General features: G+C 42.2%; 1 protein-coding gene and 1 pseudogene across 1 annotated transcript in view; one reads left to right on the top strand and one right to left on the bottom strand.

Annotated features, from left to right (window-relative positions):
- Nucleotides 1-18,205, bottom strand: part of LOC139478382 (ribonucleoprotein PTB-binding 1-like) — a 60,437-nt gene extending 42,232 nt beyond the window's left edge. Inside the window, exons 1-2 of the mRNA XM_071260820.1 lie at nucleotides 17,948-18,205; nucleotides 15,202-15,268 (exon numbers count right to left, since the gene is read on the bottom strand). Coding sequence (XP_071116921.1) covers nucleotides 15,202-15,268; nucleotides 17,948-18,193 — 313 coding nt within the window. The 5' untranslated portion in view covers nucleotides 18,194-18,205. The remainder of the gene's footprint in view (nucleotides 1-15,201; nucleotides 15,269-17,947) is intronic.
- Nucleotides 8,342-14,281, top strand: LOC139479040 (uncharacterized; annotated as a pseudogene).
- Nucleotides 18,206-19,613: the final 1,408 nt, after the last annotated feature.

Below are 19,613 nucleotides of genomic sequence, written 5' to 3'. Positions count from 1 at the left end.
TCAGGTCCACAGTGCGTAGATTGTCTGTCTGGATACGCCAAAGTGCCTGGCCACTTCTTGCCGAGTTGCTCCAGCTTGTAATCTCCCAATGGCGTTGTTCCGTTGAGCTGCATTCAGTCTTGGCATTCTGTCACCGCCTCTACTGCCGTTATAAGGACTGTATGAACAGCCGTTGATGTGGAATTTTATACCCATTCAGCAGGGGGGCCTGCATGCCTAAATGCAGGATCCTGTGCTGCACGTTTTTTTACAGGCGGTTGCGTTTTGATGAAGCTGTAAAATTGATCCCCAAACGCTACGTTTATGTGCTTTGCATGTGTTTTCGCGAATTATAGACACATCATCTTTCTGTTTGGCTTATTTGGTTCTCATTTAATGTAATTATTTTAGATATTTGGCAAAAAGTGGTTTTACATCTATATCAAGTTTCTTTTTTTGAAGAGTATATATAGCTTGTGAAATGTGGTACTTCTGTTTTGCTGATCAAATAGATAAAGTGCCCGAACAGATTTCGGTGTATGCTTCTCTTGGTAGGGATGCTGTTGGCATTTTTATATATCCAATGTACCTGAAGTGTTTGATTGGGAGTACACCTATTTGGGGGCATTTGTCTCAGTCAAATGTCATGTCGATCATAGATCAGCATACCAGTAAAATCCTAGATATTATATATATTTGTATACTTATCCTGCATTACTCCTTTATGCATATTACTGCTTGTTCTTGACAGAGAAAAGAGCTGTGTGAGGGTCTTTGATTGAAGAAGTTGCTGCAACTAGCTGAGAGGCCAGCCCATCACGCAGCTCCCACGTGACCAAAGGAAGTGACGTCACGGATCGTCACACTACTCTGTAGTCGGAAACATCGGAAGGCATCGTGGGGAGATAGATCTGCCATGGGTGGGTCCCTTTAGATGCAATAATACAGGATAAGTATACAAATATAAAAAATATCTAGGATTTCACAAGGTTTTTTACTTATCCTGCATTACTCCTTAATGCATCTTTATCGGATGGAACTGCATACCTTCAGATGTGGACTTTCATCTGTTATTTTCAGACTGCTCCCTAGCCAATCCTTGGCTGTGTGGTAGGCTACGGGTGACCACTACATGCGAGGGAAGCTCCAATTCCCGCAGGCCGTCCTCGGCTGTGTGGTCGGCATCAGATGACCTCTCCATGTATAGGTAACTCTGTTTCCCTCAGCCCTTTCTTCGGCTGTATGGTCGGCCTGGATGACCATTACTTGGAAGGGAAGAGTCAGGTATGCGTTGTGTCCTGGTACTGCGCAGGCTGACAATAACGCTCGGTTGGGTCGAGATTGAAGCACCGAGCTCTATGCAAATGAGGCATGAACCTTCTAGTCCAGGGCTTATGCCAGGGGAGGTCGAAAGGCCGGCTCTGGACTTGGAGGGGTGGTCAATGACATGTAGTAGTGGTGACCTGCTGGGCCACTACTAACGGACCAAAGCTTTGCGTGCCTTGCACATCCTGCAATATGACGTCTCTCAGGTAGTGGCAAAGACCGTGTTGGAACGCCAGGAACATCCCTGCATGATGGTGAGTAGAGAGCAGTTGCTGTGTAGCGCCATGGTGGAGGCAACCGCCCGGATCTCATGGTTGTTGGAGCCTGGGGGGTCCAATCCCGCGGCCTTGTAGGCCTGGAGGATGATGGCTTGTAGCCAGAGGGCGATCATGTTGCGGCTGACTTCCGCTCGCGAGGTCGCAGATACTGGTACGAAGAGGCATCGTCGTTGTCTACGACGTTCCTTGGATGTAGCAACGAAGCGCTCTAACCGGACATAGACGGAGCTCTAGTGCGTCTTCCACGCCCACAATCGATGACAGGGGAGGGATGAGGAACGATCTATCTGGCTGGCCTGGGAGTTGATTCTTTGCAATGAAGTCCCAGCACAGGCCCAGATGCACGACATGGTGTGCTCCCTGCTCAAAGCGGACCCGTGTGACGTCTAGGGCGTGCAGCTCACTGACACGGGCTGCTGTGGCACAAAAGACCGTCTTTTTCGTCAGATTGTAAAATGACGACGTTTCAAGTGATGGAGCATGAACTCGGCCAGGAATTGAGGCGATGCAGATGTGGGGTCTTGGTGCTTACTCCTGCAAAAGTTCTCGAAGGATTGCCACTTGTCATCATAGAAGCTCCTGGTGGTTGGGCGATGTTCCATCGTGATGCCTTAGCCGCTCTGCCCGAGTAGCCCTTGGCGTTCAGTGCTCTCTGTAAATGGACCAGACGTGAAGACATAACCTGGTCCTGGGTGTGGCTCCCCTGCTGTGAGGGTGGATCAGCAGATTTGGCCAATCTGGGAGTGGCAGTGGGTTGCGTCGGACAGCTCTCTCAGGTCGTTGAATGACGCCCTCGCTGGCCACCAGGGCGCGACCAAAGTCAGATCGAGGTTCCATGTCGATCTGATCTTCTGGACGAGTTTGTGAAGGAGTGCAGAAGGCGGATAAGCGTACGCCTTTAGTCCTTCACAGGGGACGTTGAAAGCGTTGACTGCCCAAGCCAATGGCTCCGGCACAGGAGATATCTAGGTCGGGGTCTGGTAGTTCTGGCTTGTGGCGAATAGGTCTATGTTGGGGAGACCGTGGTCTCGACAAGAGCGAAGGCGTCTGGGTGAAGTTTCCACTCAGTGGGAGCCACTTTTCCTGGATGAGACTAGGACATCCGCTAGGATGTTTCGGCAGCCCGGTATGTGGTGCACCTGGAACTGGATCCCCAGATGATCCACCAAGTGGAACAATCGGAACCTTTTTGAAGGAGCAAAGACGAATGAGTCGTTCCTTGGTTCCGACGGCACCATATGACAGTGATGTTGTCTAGTCAAGATGGAGAGCCAGGCGTGTCTGAGGGCCTACGTCCAGTGAGTGATTGATGTGACAGTGATTGTTAGACCACAGCCTTGAGAGGACCTGTCCCTTAAGGTTTGCACCCCATCCCTGTAAGGTTATGTCTACGAAGAGGTGTAGAGAGGTCGTAAGCCCTGTCAAGGAGACGCCGCCTAAGACATTCAATTCCACCGTCCACCACCGGAGATGCTGCTTGAGATGACCGGAAGGACGAGGGATATGGAGGGGTCCTGGAGTCTGATGTAGGGCGCCAGGAACATCTGTTGCAGTTGGAGCCTTCCTGCACTGCGCTGAGGTTAGGAGGCCCAGGAGGACTTGCCATTGAGTGCGCGGTAGGTGGAGAGCTGGAGTCAGGTGCACCGACATCCAATCAGACCGGTCTCTGGGTACAGAGATGAGATCGAGGTCCCTCTGCTTGAGATGATCCGGAAGGACGAGGGATATGGAGGGGTCCTGGCGTCTGATGTAGGGCACCAGGAACATCTGTTGCAGTTGGAGCCTTCCTGCACTGCGCTGAGGTTAGGAGGCCCAGGAGGACTTGCCATTGAGTGAGCGGTAGGTGGAGAGCTGGAGTCAGGTGCACCGACACACGCTCAGACCGGTCTCTGGGTACAGAGATGAGATTGAGGTCCGTCTGGAAGAGGCCCCCAAAGGCGCTTGGAGGGTGTCAACTCTGACTTCCTGAAGTTGATCTTCCACCCAAACTCGTGTAGGAGCAAAAGGGTGAAGTCACTGTGGTGGAGTAGAGTGACAGGGTCCAGATGGTCCAGGAGGCAGTCGTCCATGTACACTTCAAACTGGATGTCTCGATGATGGAGGTACGAGGCTACTGGCTTGGTAAGCCGTCTGAATAGCCACGGGGACGAAGAAATTCCAAATGGGAGGACTGCCCATTGATAATTCACTCCAATGAAGATGAAGGGGAGGTCATTGGGATGAATAGGGACATGTAGGTAGGCATCATCGATATCCAGGCTGATGAGCGCCTCCTGTGCCTGGATCGCAGTAGCCTGAACGTGGTCATCCCAAAATATGGTGGACGCGCCAGGTAGCGTTTGTTGAAAGCAGCGAGGTTGTGGATCATCCTGTGTTTGTCCGAGTCCTTCTTGGGGACCAGGAAGACAGGTGAATAGAAGCCTGATGTTATGGCTGGGGCGTGTACCACCTCTAAGGTTATCTTGTCTAGCAGCACCCTGATGCTTCGGCTCAGTAGCTGCTGTTGGGTTGGGGGGGTATGTGTGCACTATGGATGACGAAGTCAGTGGCGGGTCGTCTATAAGCGTCAGCTTGTACCTGTGTCGGATGATGTTGGTGACGTATGGGTCCCCCAGGATGTCCCAATTCTGCCAGAAGTGAGCCAATCTCCCACCTACTGGGGTTTCGACAACTTGGGCGGCTAGGGGTGGGAGGTCCCAATCGTGCCTGTCCGCCGGTTCACTGGGGTAGCCGCGACGGGACTGGTATGTGCCAGAAGGCCTTTCCTTTCCCCTTGCCTCTGCCTCGAGAGGTTGAGGTGGAGCCCCGCCCCCGAGTCCGTCCCAACTGGGATGCCTTAGCAAAGGCTGGCTGTGACACCCTGGCCAGGGCCTTGGGAGCCATCTCATCATGGGCAAAGGCTGAGACCCGGGAGTGTGTCTTGGATATATGTCCATTAAAAAGGTCAGAGCCGGACCAAGGTTGATGCAAAAGGTCTCTCTTGAACTCAACTTGACAAGGCAAGGTACCAAGGTGTCTAGTGGTAGCGAGTTCAATCAGACCGGCGCGCATGTGGGAGCGCATCTGTTCCACTTGACGTTGGAGGTAGGATACCACGGTAGTTTGATGGTCAATCCTATGGGGGTTGTCTTCCGATAAGTCCTGCAGTATTGCCCTGGAGGACGACGCCATCAGTGAGAGAGGTTTGAGCGTGTGGCGAATCTTGGTCTCCACGTAGGTGAGTTTGCTGTCGGAGACTCAGACTGAGGTGGAGCGGTTCCATCCTGTCATGCGGTGCATGTCCTCATCTAAGTGAGCGTGGTCCGCAACTTGAAGGGAGTGGACTGGGAAGTCATCTCGTCTATAACGTGGGGCCCTGAAGGATGGAGTCAGTGACAGCTTACTGAAGTCCTCATCCAGATTGAGTGAGTAAGTGAGGTTTTACGCCGCTTTTAGCAATATTCCAGCAATATCACGGCGGGGGACACCAGAAATGGGCTTCACACATTGTACCCATGTCGGGAATCGGACCCGGGTCTTCGGCGTGACGAGCTAACGCCTTAACCACTAGGCTACCCAACCGCCCATCCTCATCCAGAGCTGAGATCATGTCTCTGATCAGTGTGTCAGGAGGGATCGAGGTGGGGTCCGTACGGATGGCCGTCTTGCTATCGACCACTAGGCTAGGCAGGGGAGCGATAGCCTCTGTCTGCCAGCCAGTCTGCAACTTGGTCAAAACCCAGGTGGGATTCTCTGTCCATAGGGGTGTCGTCATAGCAAGGGATGAAGGCGCCCTCCGAGGAGTCGAATCGATAGCCACTGGAGCGTCTGCTAACCAGGGAACTGCTCCTAGATCTAAGATCCTGTCTAGCAGATCTGCTGTCACTCCGCCGTGAAGACGTACTTGGGGAAGCCACATCCGCAGAGTGACGAGAGGTAGAAGGCATCTGTGAGGTCAGCCGACGCGGCGGAGGCAAAGGCATGGGCGTCTGTAAGGGCGCTGTGATAGAGGCTGTCGTGGTTGTCAAAGTGCTCTAGGTAGAGACTACAACCGTGAGGTCGGACATCAAGTAGCAGTTGAGGTTGGGGGATGGTCATCTGAGATGGACGATCTGGAAGGGGAAACCTCAGTTTGGTCTGACATCGTGCGCCGGTGTTTCCTGGCCTGCTGTGTTCTGCGTTTTTTACATACACGAAGGACTGTCTGAAAGCTGTGGGTGAAAGCAGTAAACAGTCTTTACAATGGTAACCCTGGAGGCATTGAGATGTACAATTAAGGCACAGGGGGTAGGGATCCCACGCCGACATATTACGCTGGCACTTTGAGCAGGAGGGCATAATATCTGCAACGAAGCAGCGTAAAATCACAATGCGTCCCCACCCGATTATGTATGCTATCATTTGTTTATCCCACTGTGTGGATTTATGAAACAAATATTACGACAAATATAAGACAACATACAACAAAACAAACAATACTTACGAGGATATGCCAATCGTGGGGTACCAAGTAAAAGAAAACCAGTTCACTAACTGCTGGCTATGCAAAAATATTAAAAATGGCTACTTGGAGCAACAAGACACCTGGCCTTATGTTTTCTTTTGAGAAAACGCCAATAAGTGTCTAATAACGTTATGGGCATGTTTATCAAACATAGAATGTACAAAATACAAACCATAGGCACAACACAAAGACAAAAATCATTAACTCAGATAGCATGTGAGGGTTTGAATCAGTTTATGTTACAGCAAAAAACAGATCTTCTCTCAGCAAGTGACAAGAGTAATGTGAGGATCAGTGGCGTCCCTTCCTTTGGTCACGTGGGAGCTGCGTGATAGGTTTGGCCTCTCAGCTAGTTGGACCAACTTCTTCAAGCAAAGACCCTCACACAGCTCTCTTCTCTGTCAAGAACAAGCAGTGATATGCATTAAGGAGAATCCAGGATAAGTCAAAAATATCATTTTAATGGAAGAGAGAAACAATTCCCCTCTTGTAGTAGCAGTATTGGGGTATAAATCTAGCCCCATCATGGGTGTACCGGTCTCATGATATTTCCCTCCTTAACTATACTACTCTAGTTGATTACAATTTTCCTTAGTTTTATACCTTTATGTCCATGACGAGTGGTGATGAAATGAATTGGTGCTAAAATTTCTTGTTTTATATTCAATACTTGGTATGTTCCGCTATAGTTGACAACAATGAGATTGTTAATGAGACCAGCAGAGTATATAACATGCTAGTATATTACATATAGCAGAAGCTGTAACACTGGTATTTTAACATTCACCTCATTTGCAACATTCATCAGATAGGTTTAGTGCAACATTTACAGTGTCCATTATTCATAGTCTCTTGATTTCATGTGTGGGAATCAGAAATACGAAATATGATGATGTATGACTGAATTAGGCTTCCATAGTTTCATGAACCCAAATTTGTCCAGATACCACAAGGAAAGCGTGCTTTACGTGTTGCTGCAGTTCCAAAACCCTATAAATAGTGAAATTCAAGTTTCAGACACGTGGTTGCATTTTTTTGCTCCTGTGTGAGATTCCCCTTCCAGTAGAGGTTGAAAATATGCCATGGTGAGGAGAAAGTTAACGAACGCTGAAAGATGGCAAGTGAAAGGCATGAAAAATGCTGGCATGTCATGCAGGGCCATTGCAAGACAAATGGGTCGTCATCAGTGTTATCACTCGTTTGATAGTCAAACATGGTCAAACCAATGATGTCAATGACAGGCATAGGTCTGGTAGGCCAAGAAAGACCTTTTCAAGATAGTCAGACGCAATCCATTTGCCACTTCAACAGATTTAAGACTGCAGTGGATTACCCATCAGAGACTCTCGATGATGACCATAAGGCGTCGCCTCAGAGCGGCTGGCTATAAAGCCAGAAGACCAGTGAAACGTCATCAACTGACCGAAAGGCACATGCAGAATCGTCTGATATGGTGTCATGCCCGTAGTCGATGGAACTTGGCCAACTGGAGAAGTATCCATTGTTCTGACGAGTGTTGAATGCTGCTATGAACTGCGATGGTCGAATAAGTGTTTGGAGGCAACGTAACACTCGTTTTGCACCAAGGAACATCCAGAAGACCTTAGCATGTGGCGGGGGGTCTGTCATGATATGGGGTTGTGTTTCCTTCGGCTGAAAACTTTCGCTGGTGACAACCTGAATGGCCAACAATACCAAGATGCCGTTCTTCGCCCAGTGGTAGTCCCTCATTTTGACAACCATCCTCTTCAGACAAGACCTGTTTACATGGACGATAATGCTAGACCACACAGATCTCCGGCAGTTTTGCTTATTTGCGTCAAGAAGCTATGAGGCGTAGGGTTGAAGCTGTGGTCAATGTTCATGGATCATACACACGTTACTGACATTTCTGTCTTGCAATAGATTCTGCACTCCCTAGGGTGTCTATGTGACACCTGATATGGTCTGCTGATATAATGACAGTAACATGACAAAAAAAGTTTTTCAATGTTTTCTAATCCTTCAATTTCTGGTCTTCGGTAAAATACCATTCTGCTCATATTCATTTGGAACACAAGATAAACTTGCTCTGGGACAACTTTTGCATCACATGAGGTTAACATATACGGCTTATAACAATCGTACACCTCGTTATAATAGTCATCATTAAGGTATTCCCTGTATAATGGGACACTTCCGGTGAAAACTACGACTTTTGCCGATGTTTCCAACATCGGCAATGTTCGGGTGATGTAATACCGAGTAAGAGTTATGCCCCTTATTGTAAACAATCATGGCGACTGACAGAGATAGCTGTGGTCGATTCAAAAAGAAAAAGACCGGTAATCACACCAAAATATTAAAATCGAACGTGCTCATCGACCACAACTACCCAGCTTGTCATGTTTGTTACGGTGATCCTTGCAAGGACGACGACTGTCCACTTTTTCTAAACATCAAACTCGGCAAATACGCAAGCAGAAATGGATGGAAAGAAGGGCGGAGGATCGTCGAGCTCGGAGAACTTCTCTCAAATCTCGTCGCTTGCAAGTACTGCAAATTGGGCCCTATTCCATTAACGTATGGGAATATTGTCGGTGAGATGAGGAAAGGACTTAGCGGCTATTTGTACGTGAAATGTCAGAACGCGGAATGTGGGCAAATAAACATGGTTCCATACGGGAAGACACACAGGGAGAAGAAGGGGAAGTCAGGGATGCCATGTTTTGTTATCAACACAAAGCTTGGAACAGGTAAATTTTATTTTTGTTTTACATTTAATGACCAATAAAATGCTATCATAAAGTTTTGGCATTCCGAGGATGTATAGCACAAATATCGTCCTGTTTTCGATCAGATATTTCAGTGTCATGCCTTTCTTATTGTTCATGTCACGATGGTATCATATGTTTTATTAATGTCTTATGTTTGCAATGTTGTCTTATTTTATCAACGAAAGGTAAGTAAGTATAGTAAGCTTTTTTCCAGTATGCTTCAACATGGGAAAAGGGTCAGACATTGCACGCTTGTGACAGCTGTCCTTGTGTCTTGGGGGTGGGGGGATGAAATTTAAGGCAGTATTGCTCCCAGACCCGGCGGGTAGCCGGGTGCGCGGTAGCTATGCCCGATTTATCAAAAGTATTGATTTAACTTTGAATTTTTACTGACAACTATATGAACAGGCACACATCCCTCCCTCATTCCTAAAACAATAATATATATGTTCATATAATTATATTGTGGCTAATATTTATTTACAGCTATGATCGATAGCGTTGGGGGACCAGACAGGATGAATAATCTCCTTTCAACATTAAATATCAAACCCATCAACCAGAGAAGTTTAAAAAGCATGGAACGGAGGGCTGGAGGCTATGTTGAAGCTGTTGCCAAAAAGTCGACTCAACAGGCTGCAAATGATTCATTTAGAATGGAGATGGAGTAAGTTCTATACAATGTCATAGCAATGTTTGTTTATGAAACTAGTCATTTGTGTTCAAACCAATTGTTAATAACACAAGGATACAATAAACATTGTGGATACTCTGAATCAAATGAATTCATTGTTTAATGACAACTGAGAGTGTAGATATTGTGGAAATCGTCAAATATAAACAAAGAATATCATCTCATATTGGCGTCGGATATTAAAAAAAACACAATTTGAATTTGGAATTCCTCTTTCACTTTGTTGCTCTTGGTCAGCCTTTAACCCATCAGGTTTATTTCTTTGGTACAGAGACATTGCAGAAGAGGAGAGTCGACAAGCTGCAAAGATCATGGGGGAGGTGATAGAAGATTTAGGAGTTTGTCCTCTACCAGACGCACCTCCTGAAATTAGGTCTATTCTTTTCTATATATTTTTAGTATGTACATGTATAGCTTGTGTTGAATAGTGGGAGATATGTTCAGATGGAAATTAGATTATTTTGAAAATATTCCATTGTACAATGTATATGCAACTATTGTATATCATTTAGAAACAACAAGACACTTTTCCATAGGTTCAGTATTTCTGTGGGACATGGAAGATCAATCCATCAGATGGGACTGTAGAATAAGTGGTTCCATGAGTGAAATTGTTTTAGCACATAAAAGAACCAATATTAATTCGGGTTGGTTCTTTGCATTAGTAAAATGTGTTTGCAGCTAAAAAGTTATACAGTTAAATTCCTCCACCACAGAAGTTAAACAATAACTGATCTCTAACAAACATTTTGACAATACATGAAAACAATTTATAATTCATTTTTAATTTTTCAGATTATTGATGTCATCCTACTCCTCTACTGTACCAGTAGTTGATGCTAGTTCTGGTGATGAAAGTGGACATTCTGACCAGACTCCTCAAGCATCGAATATTGAAAGTCCACCAGTCTCATCTTCAAACAGGTGAGAATTTTGAAAAAGATTCAGCACAAACAATAGTTTTATTTGATCATGTAGCCAAATGCATGATTGAGAGTTTAACCAACTAGGCACACAATCAAAATGTTGCCGGTTCGAATCCTAGCAAACCCACTTGATGATGCTTGTTGTGTCCTTAGACAAGTCACTTTATCTGCATTGTCTCAGCCCAGCCAGCTGTATATAGCCATCGACTTCGACTGCAGGTTAACCTGCAATGGTTCACTGGTGTAACATCCAGGTGGGGGGACTTTATCCTAAGAGCACCAAGGAAACCGGGTATAATCACAGACCTTATTAGGGGCGGTTGGGTAGCCTAGTGGTTAAAGCGTTCGCTCGTCATGCCAAAGACCCGGGTTCGATTTCCGACATGGGTACAATGTGTGAAGCCCATTTCTGGTGTCCCCCGCCATGATATTGCTGGAATATTGCTAAAAGCAGCGTAAAACCATACTCACTCACTCACAGACCTTATTAGCTTTAGCTATGAAAGGATTTAACTTTTAAAATGTACATGCTGTATTTGATTCATATTTTTGTATTGGTATGCCAGACATGAACATTTATTGATGTGTATCAAAGTTTTCTTTTTATGTGTTTCAGTGTAAACACTCCATCAAATCTAGCCAGCCTTGTTGCCAAAATAAAAGAAATTCCTCAGGCCCCACACAAACAACCCGACAAGAAGATCTTAACATCTAAGAAGCGTGTGAGACTTGCGTCAAGATTTCCATGCAAGACCAGAAGTGGAATGTCTTGTGCAGTTGATACAGCCTGGCATAAAACGGGATTTGACAGTCTTACATGTAAGTATATTAAGAAATTTGAGGCATTATTTTGTTATTATTACTTTACACAACACTTTGGAATATTTCACCTATATGACAGTGGCCAGTGATGAGTGATGGAGAAACAATAGAACCCATGTGACTTTCAGTAGGTACTGTGGCGGACCTTCCCATAAAGGTAGAAACATGAGGAGAAAGACTATATGTTCCATCGTAGCACCTTAGTCCACTGTGCCAACGAGGCCCACCCTCACCTTTATTATGATGATTCTGTTTGCCTAAAAATATCGGTGGGTCACCGAACATGCGGCACATGCAAGTGGTGGATGAGGAATAGACCTGGACTACCAATCCGAAAGCACAGATGTGTCCTAAATCACTTCGGTAGTTCTCGGTTAATGGAATGTAAAAGTGGGGTTCAAAGCATCAAGGAGCTTTCTGGGGGTGGAACTCCTGTTGATTACCTGGAAGGAGACGGTGATAATACTATGATTGCTCATATCAAATCAGACTTGAACATTACCATGAAAAAACGGTTTGATAGAAATCACGTCGTGTAAAACATAGGGAAAAGCTTATATGCCTTGCAAGGAAAAAAGCTCAGTAGGAGTGTGATTATGCACATTCAGAAATGTCTCAAATATGCATTCGCCAAAAACCAAGGGAACAAGGAAGGACTAGAGAAAAATCTCAAAGCGTTGATTCCTCATCAATTTGGAGATCACAGTTTATGTTTTCCCAGATTCTGTGGCTTCAGACGTACATCATCAAATGAGAAGTATACTCATAAAAGTTTACCCTACAAAGCAGCTCTCAAAGATGATGAACTACAGTCAAAGCTGAAAAAACTGTTCAAGCCAGTTATTGCTAATGCTGAACAATATGCTGATTTAGGCTCCAGTCAACAGTGCGAACATGCAAATCGCGAAGTCACATTGAGGGCACCAAAATCTTTGCATTATGGAAATTCAGAGTCCCTGGAAAACGTGTACAACTAAAATCCAAATTACCCTCAACAAAAAGAAGATGTGTTACCCTGAAGCAGGAACGTGTAATCGCACAGGGAGCCAATGAAGTGTTAGAAGGGACCACTTATGAGTCAGGTAAGTTTCATTTTCATTAAACAAAGAAAACTAACAAAACGCTTGTTTAAACTTTATTTTTGCCGACTTCCTCTGACTGCAAATAAATATAAATAAAAAATAAGTACCATATGGGAAACTTTTACGTTTTATTACAGTACTTATTTCATTTCACAGGTATTGGGCATACCACTAATGTAGATGTCGAGCAGTTACCTGAAGCAGTACCCCGTGGGAAATTCGCGACTGTATCAGCTGGCAAAGAAGCTACGGTTATTACATTTGACTTGGAGACAACAGATCTGAGTAAGTTTGAATTGATTATTCATCTTTGAATGAACTTTTTGAATGATTACACATTTTTTATTTGTTGTGCCAATAGGTCTGTGATTAGTAAAGCATCACCTAAATAAGCATCAAGTGATACATGTACTTATATATCATATTGTATGTACTTGGATTTTAACGCTTCAACTTTTTTTTCAGTATGTGGAGGAAAAATGCCACATATCACACAGATTGCAGCTTCAGATATGGAAACAGGAAAGGGATTCTCAACCTATGTACTTCCAAAAGTACCAATCTCAACTACAGCTCAACAGGTTACTGGTATCATAGTTAATAATAGTGGTACAATGACGGTCAATGGGAAACAAGTTCAGCCTGAAACTGTTCAGTTTGCAGTTGACAAGTTTTGTAAATGGCTCAGTGGGTTTCCCAATGTATTCCTTGTAGCGCATAATGGAAGAAGATTTGATTTTCCTGTATTTTCATCTGCATTGATCAACATCCAGTGTGAAGCACAATTTTTCAACTGTGTATCAGGTCTTATTGATAGCCTACCTGTCTTCAAGAAGGCCTTTCCTGGACAATCGTCATACAAGCAAGAAGAATTAGCCAAGACCTTTTTGCACTCATCATATGAAGCACACAATGCCATAGAAGATGTAAAGGTCCTTGGTAAGCTTGTATCTCACACAAAGATGAAAATTCAGGAACTTGCTAGGTTCAGTTTCCCACCATCAGCAGTCCACAATCTACTTCTCTTCAACAAAGAAAAGGCCAAACATATCAAAACACTCCATTCTCTCTTGGCCCAAGGTGTCATGAAAATGTCAATTGCCGAGAAAATTGCCGGATCAGGACTGAATCTGGGTCACCTGCGCAAAATTTTTCAGCGTGATGGAGAAGATGGTCTTCGCAATACTTTTACATGTAAAAACTCTGAGGGACAGCCACGTGTGACAGATGTAAAGAAAACCCTTGATGATGTCATTCCGAAATTAGTCCTCTTTCTCAACAAGGACTAAACCAAGCAACAGATGTTTTGTTCTTTCAAATTTGTCATCTTCTGATGGTTATGTTAGTCAGAAATCGTTTCTGTTCAGGTCTGACTGATAAACTTGATGTTGATGTATATGTGAAAATAGAAATGCTTGACGACATGCTTTTGTTGTCTCTGGGTGCAGATGTTCATGACTAAGTTGATTATGATACATGGAATACATGATACTGTCTCTTTGAATTTTAGAGAAACACCTGATGTATATGTATGTACTAGACACATACGCTCTTCTGCTCCCAATTTGTACATTGTAAATTGTGAATTCATGAGTACTGTATCGCATGCTTTCATTGTATATGGTCACGTAATATAAATAATGTATTGTAAATAGTGTATTTGCCTATCTATCATCTTCGCTTTCAAATCTGTAAGAAATACAGAAATGTATTTATTCATTCATATCTTTATTAGAAATGACTCATTGACATGTACATGGGTTTGACATTTCAATTGTGTAATTTTCCAAAAAAATCCCAATAACTTCACATTCTTGAGTAGTATTGTCATGTAAAGGACAATTTCGCAAGTTGAGAATACAGGGGGAAAATCCAAGTGCTTTATGAGAGATTTTCTTTATTTGAAGTAAATATATGTAATTCTCACATGTATTACTCATTTGTTCTTAAGGCTCATTCCCTGCTACAATATTATAACATTTCCAGGGTGAAATGACGCACAATGCTTGGTTGTTTTTATGTGAACTGCTGCAGGCAAGGCCAATGTCAGAGGTCAAGGTCATTGTCACGGTGAAAAAAAACCACAGGGAAATATTCATTGTTTACACATGTTACCATCACTCATTATACTAAGTCACTATATTTAGTATTTTCAAGTTGCTGAGGCTTGGTTCTTTGTGGCATTATATTTGGTCAAACAGAAAAATAGCGGTGGGGGGGGTTATTAGGATTGGGGTTATAATACTAATAAATAATGGTAAATTGTTTTTCTTTTGTCTTGTTTTTATTTTATAGTCACTTCAGATGTTTTTACAGAAGTGTTTTCATATCTATGTGTCTTGTTTGTACTTCCAGAGCAATAAATACAATGCCTCAATTGAAAAAAGACATGGGAAAAAACAAGCATTTCAGAAGCCTAATTACAAGTTCACATGTTGAATGCCTCAATACACTACTTCTGCAATGAATTTACTGCTTATATTTATAAACTTACATGATTTCCCTGCTGATATATATCTATTATGAAATATTTAAGAAATAAATGCCAAGTTCATGATCATTTGAACATACATACCCCTGTTCCATGATTTCGAATTTTGTAGAAAGGGGGGTGGGCGTATAAAAGTTAATGAAACAGATTAACTGAACGGTGAATATTGATAAAACTTTAAAAATAAATCCAGGGAAGGGTGTATATGATAATAAAAGAAAGTGTTTTATGATTTTCAAAACTGCCCATTATACAGGGAATACCTTAAGTGCCAAAAGTAACAGCTCTCAAATACGGTGGGTTTCGCTTAACTTTTGTGCATGTGGATATTTGAACAACTAGGACAAAACAAGACATTTCTTACCCTGCTGAGACTGGCAACAGTAAATAGTCTCTTTAACTTCAAAGTCTTTCAAAAACTCCTCTATATCCTGAAAATATAAAGAACCATGGAAACAGTCATTCATACCATAAGGCACAAAGTATACATGTGAAACATTTGTGGGAGACTGACACAGGTACAAGCTGACGCTTATAGACGACCCGCCACTGACTTCGTCATCCATAGTGGACACATACCCCCCAACCCACGTTGAGACGCCCTATGTGAACACTGTATTCGTGCGTGCGTGATTCCCATGCACCCTTTCGAGTTCAGTTGATTGGTTCAACTGTGTCCTATGGCCCTGTGATGCAGGGGTAGCATTATGCAGAAGGCTGTTTCAATGAATGCTCGTTCCACCCATGACAAACAGGTCTGGTTGTTGATGAAATATAGTGATAGCTAAATAGACAGATTTTTGATTCATGCACCGATTGTCTTTAAATGTAATATCCAGTTATGTTTGACTGCTTAATAATCTCATACCAACTTTGACTGGAGTAGGTCCGATAGTTTTTCAGATATTGTAGTAAACGTCGGTACCTTAAATTACCTTCCAGACTATAGATACTTAATAACAGCATGGAGGCCAATGTTGTCCATTTTTTATTAACAGAAAATACCTAGTCACTTTCATACCTGCAGAAACGGAACGTATTGTACTCTATAAGTTAATAAATTAAGAGTGTATAATACATTCATCGCAGTATGTCTCATAACTTTTCTGCCACCCTTGTATATAAAAAATGGGCATCAAAGTTCTGAAGCTCACCTGACTAATAAAGTTTAATCTGGTGACACTTAAAGATTAATTTGGCACAAATATCTACAGTGAGTAGAAGGAAAAATAATACTCTGGGACAAAGAAAAATATATGTTTTTGCAACAGTGTTTAAGACAACGGTGTTGAATGAAAATTGTGATGACATAAACTGAAATGGCTCCTCTTGTTTTTTATATCAAATGTTCCGCTTGAACCATCATTATTCAGATTTAACTGCCCAGAGACCTAAAAGCTCACATACCCTTCGTACCTACTGTCAGCCTTGCTGATTGTACGTGCCTCTAAATCACACAATAAATACACTTTCAGGTTTGATTGATGTTATTTATGTCAGTTTCTGACATGGAGAAAGTTGGGGAAGGAATATATCTCCATAAACAGTTTAAAAACATCTATTATGTATAAACATTATAAAGTTCAAAGAAGTTATAAAAGACATTTGCTAACTCGACAAACATCAAAGCTTCTGTTATTTTATCTTATTCCGAGTCCAATGGGTTGCAAAAAAGATTGGCTGTTAGAATCATTATATCTAATTCAAATTGTAGACTGCTTGTTACATGCAAATGACGTTTCCATTCTTGTAAGAAATTACATTCATGAGTTCACAGTGTCAAACAAATACTCTTACACGTTTGGATTAATACTTTTTCAGGGATTTATCTAGATCTGCTCAACATGCTCAAAGGCCGATATCCAGCCTCAAGTCTGAAGTATATGTCAACAAAAATTCCAAAATTGGAATTAAAATTTGCCAAGTTTTGTTATCATGGGAGTAACTAATGTTATTTCTAAGCAGAGATGGCTTGCATTGCAGTGAAAACCGGACATTCAAGTAAGAGGTTGTAATGTTTAGCTTTACATTAAATACTAACATAGGGCACTTAGGGTGGCGAAACTATATTATCGAGTCATCGCTATTTTGTGGTTTGATATGTGTGGAATATTTGCTTTACATCACTTCCTGTTATGAATTAAGCACAATTATTATGCTTTTCTAATAAATTACTAACAGAGATAGGGGTACTGCCAATTTAAACATTAATGAACAAGTTACATGGCAGCTATATTATCGCTGTAGTGAATGAATAATGGATCATAATGACGAATACTTTCAATAATATGTGCCTTACGCAAAATGTTTCTTGTCCTTTGTTCCACTTTTATGACACATCAATTAGGTTTAATTGATGCTGATTCTTAACTGAATTCGGTAAAGAAAGTACCTGTCATTAGCGACTCAAGGACGGGCAACTCAATATTATAGTGGCATGGCTATTTTGTGGTTCAATTAGTGTGGATTGTTTGGTTTACATCACTTCCTGTCTTGGATTATGCATAATCAGTATGCATTCGACCTGGGTTCGGTCATGGGACATTGTCCAAACAAATGGATTCTTTTCTAACCGATTTCGAAAGGAGGTTAAAGTAACTCCACTTCAAAGACATTTCAGAAACTATTATAAAAAGTTAATGTGTATAACATGACATAACGAAATGAGTCCTGTATTTGATAATGCAATGAAATATCGTGCTTAGTTTTGCATAAGTAAACAAGCCACTGGTGTTCTGTATTACAAGATTTACTGAGTCCGCGATGATATGGAGTCATACTATAATGTTCACTCATGAGGTGATGAGTAGTCGTGACATTCCACAACGAGTCCTGTATTCGATCAAGCAATGAAATATCGTGCTTAGGTTTGCATAATAAACAGCCGACAGTAGGTACTGTTGATAACGCTTTAACAAGAGCCAGCGACATTATGATATTAATTTATAGTCACCCGAGTCAAACTATAAACGGTAATGTTAATAATCTTACATAATGTACCGCAACATACTGCTCTCGATATTTAAGTTTAGGTTTACCATTTCTTGGAAATATTTGACAATACTATAACATCTAAATATTGAGTAGTTTGGCAACTGTCATTCACAAACCTGTGTACTTGTCTCAGTCGGCACGTTCTTAATCAAGATCTTTCTTTCCTTGTTGAATTCCGTTTGAGCATATTTGAAAAGACTTCGTAAGTTGTCATTATGTTCTGGTTGTTGAACAGCTGCATCTGGTTCATCAGCCGTTGTGCAAGACATTACCCCGCCTGTCTGAGGGATATTTGTATTGCACATCTGAGCAGAACCACCATTATCTTGGGACGCATTGCTTTCTCCCAAGGTGGCAGCCATTTTGAACGTGCGGAAGTTCCCGGCATGCGTGCGGTTTATTCCGGAAGTAAATTATTCAACCTAAATGAACCCGCAGAGAAGAGTTGTCTCCGTGTTATGGGTTTTTTGGACGCTAAAGAAACATTCGTTGTTTTCTCTCTTATCACATGAACAACTGTAAAACATATCATTCAGTTTTAAAAGACAGCTTCTCTTAAAAACAAGCCATCTGAGTGTTTACAATGTCTGGGTGATTCTACACGTCCCCCCACCCCCAGTTATCATGGCCGTCCGAAACCCTATACGACGAGTTATCTGAAAGTAGATGTTTTCAACTCGTTTTTACTTCTTAAAGCGACAAGTTTTTATCGGTGTCAATCACCACATGTATAAGAAATATCTGTTCAGTTTGATCAAGTTGGGACTATGTAAACCTGAACATTGAATGCAGACGAATGTATAGTCACCTGATAGCTTCTTGACAACTATGTTCATGAGCATTTGGGGAAACTGGACGATCCTCAAATTGTATGTTTTGGGTGACTCGTACTAAAAGGTTATATAACCCCTACCCACCCGTACCTAGTCAACTGAATGACTCGCACTCAAAAACGCACATTCGTACACAATGGAATTTATTTGATTTTTAACATTATTTGCTATATCTTTGTTAACATTATATTTTTTATAGAATAAATTTTGCAGTTTATCAAAATGGTTTTAAAAATGAAAAAATAATTTACCTTTTAAAGGCATATGCATCGTTCTACATATCGCAAACTTGTTAAAGAGGAAATCGAACTGGATTTCACTTGTAAGGCATTTCTACTTCACCTCCCCCATCAACTACAGGAACTAACGAAGCCGGTGTGTGTACTGTTTCTGTGGGACACGTTACTGAATGCCAGTTTTTTTAGCCTAAGATTATCCAATCAACATAGTGAGTGAAATGGGAACTGGACAATCGGTATACCCACGGAAATGTACCCAAACGTTTTTGGTTTTGGCGGTGTCGCATTCAAATGTTGGACAACCGATATCCACTCGTACCTAATGAACTGGACGACTCGTACCCAAAAACGCGAATCCAATATATATATATATATATATATATATATATATATATATATATATATATATATATATATAATTTGAAACATTAATCGTTTAATTAAACTAGTAATTTCATGCAGTCGCTTCTGAAGTGTATCTGCTCTACCGCAACATATTAACACCTGATTAACACCTGTTTTCAATTTAGACATTTTTTTGTGTTTCATGTGACAGCACATGAGTACTAAATCAACAATATGCCATGATGGCCAATTCAGTTAACTCAATTCATTTAATCCTAATGTTACTAGCATATCATTGAGGGAATGGGTGTTTAACATTCTGTTCGAAAGACCAGCGAAGAGAGATACCATTTCATTTCTAGCGG

This window comes from Haliotis cracherodii, unplaced genomic scaffold (assembly GCF_022045235.1).
Source record: "Haliotis cracherodii isolate W230 unplaced genomic scaffold, xgHalCrac1.p SCAF_4, whole genome shotgun sequence".
In the NCBI taxonomy this organism is placed as follows: domain Eukaryota; kingdom Metazoa; phylum Mollusca; class Gastropoda; order Lepetellida; family Haliotidae; genus Haliotis; species Haliotis cracherodii.
This window is presented reverse-complemented; position numbering and strand designations above follow the sequence as displayed.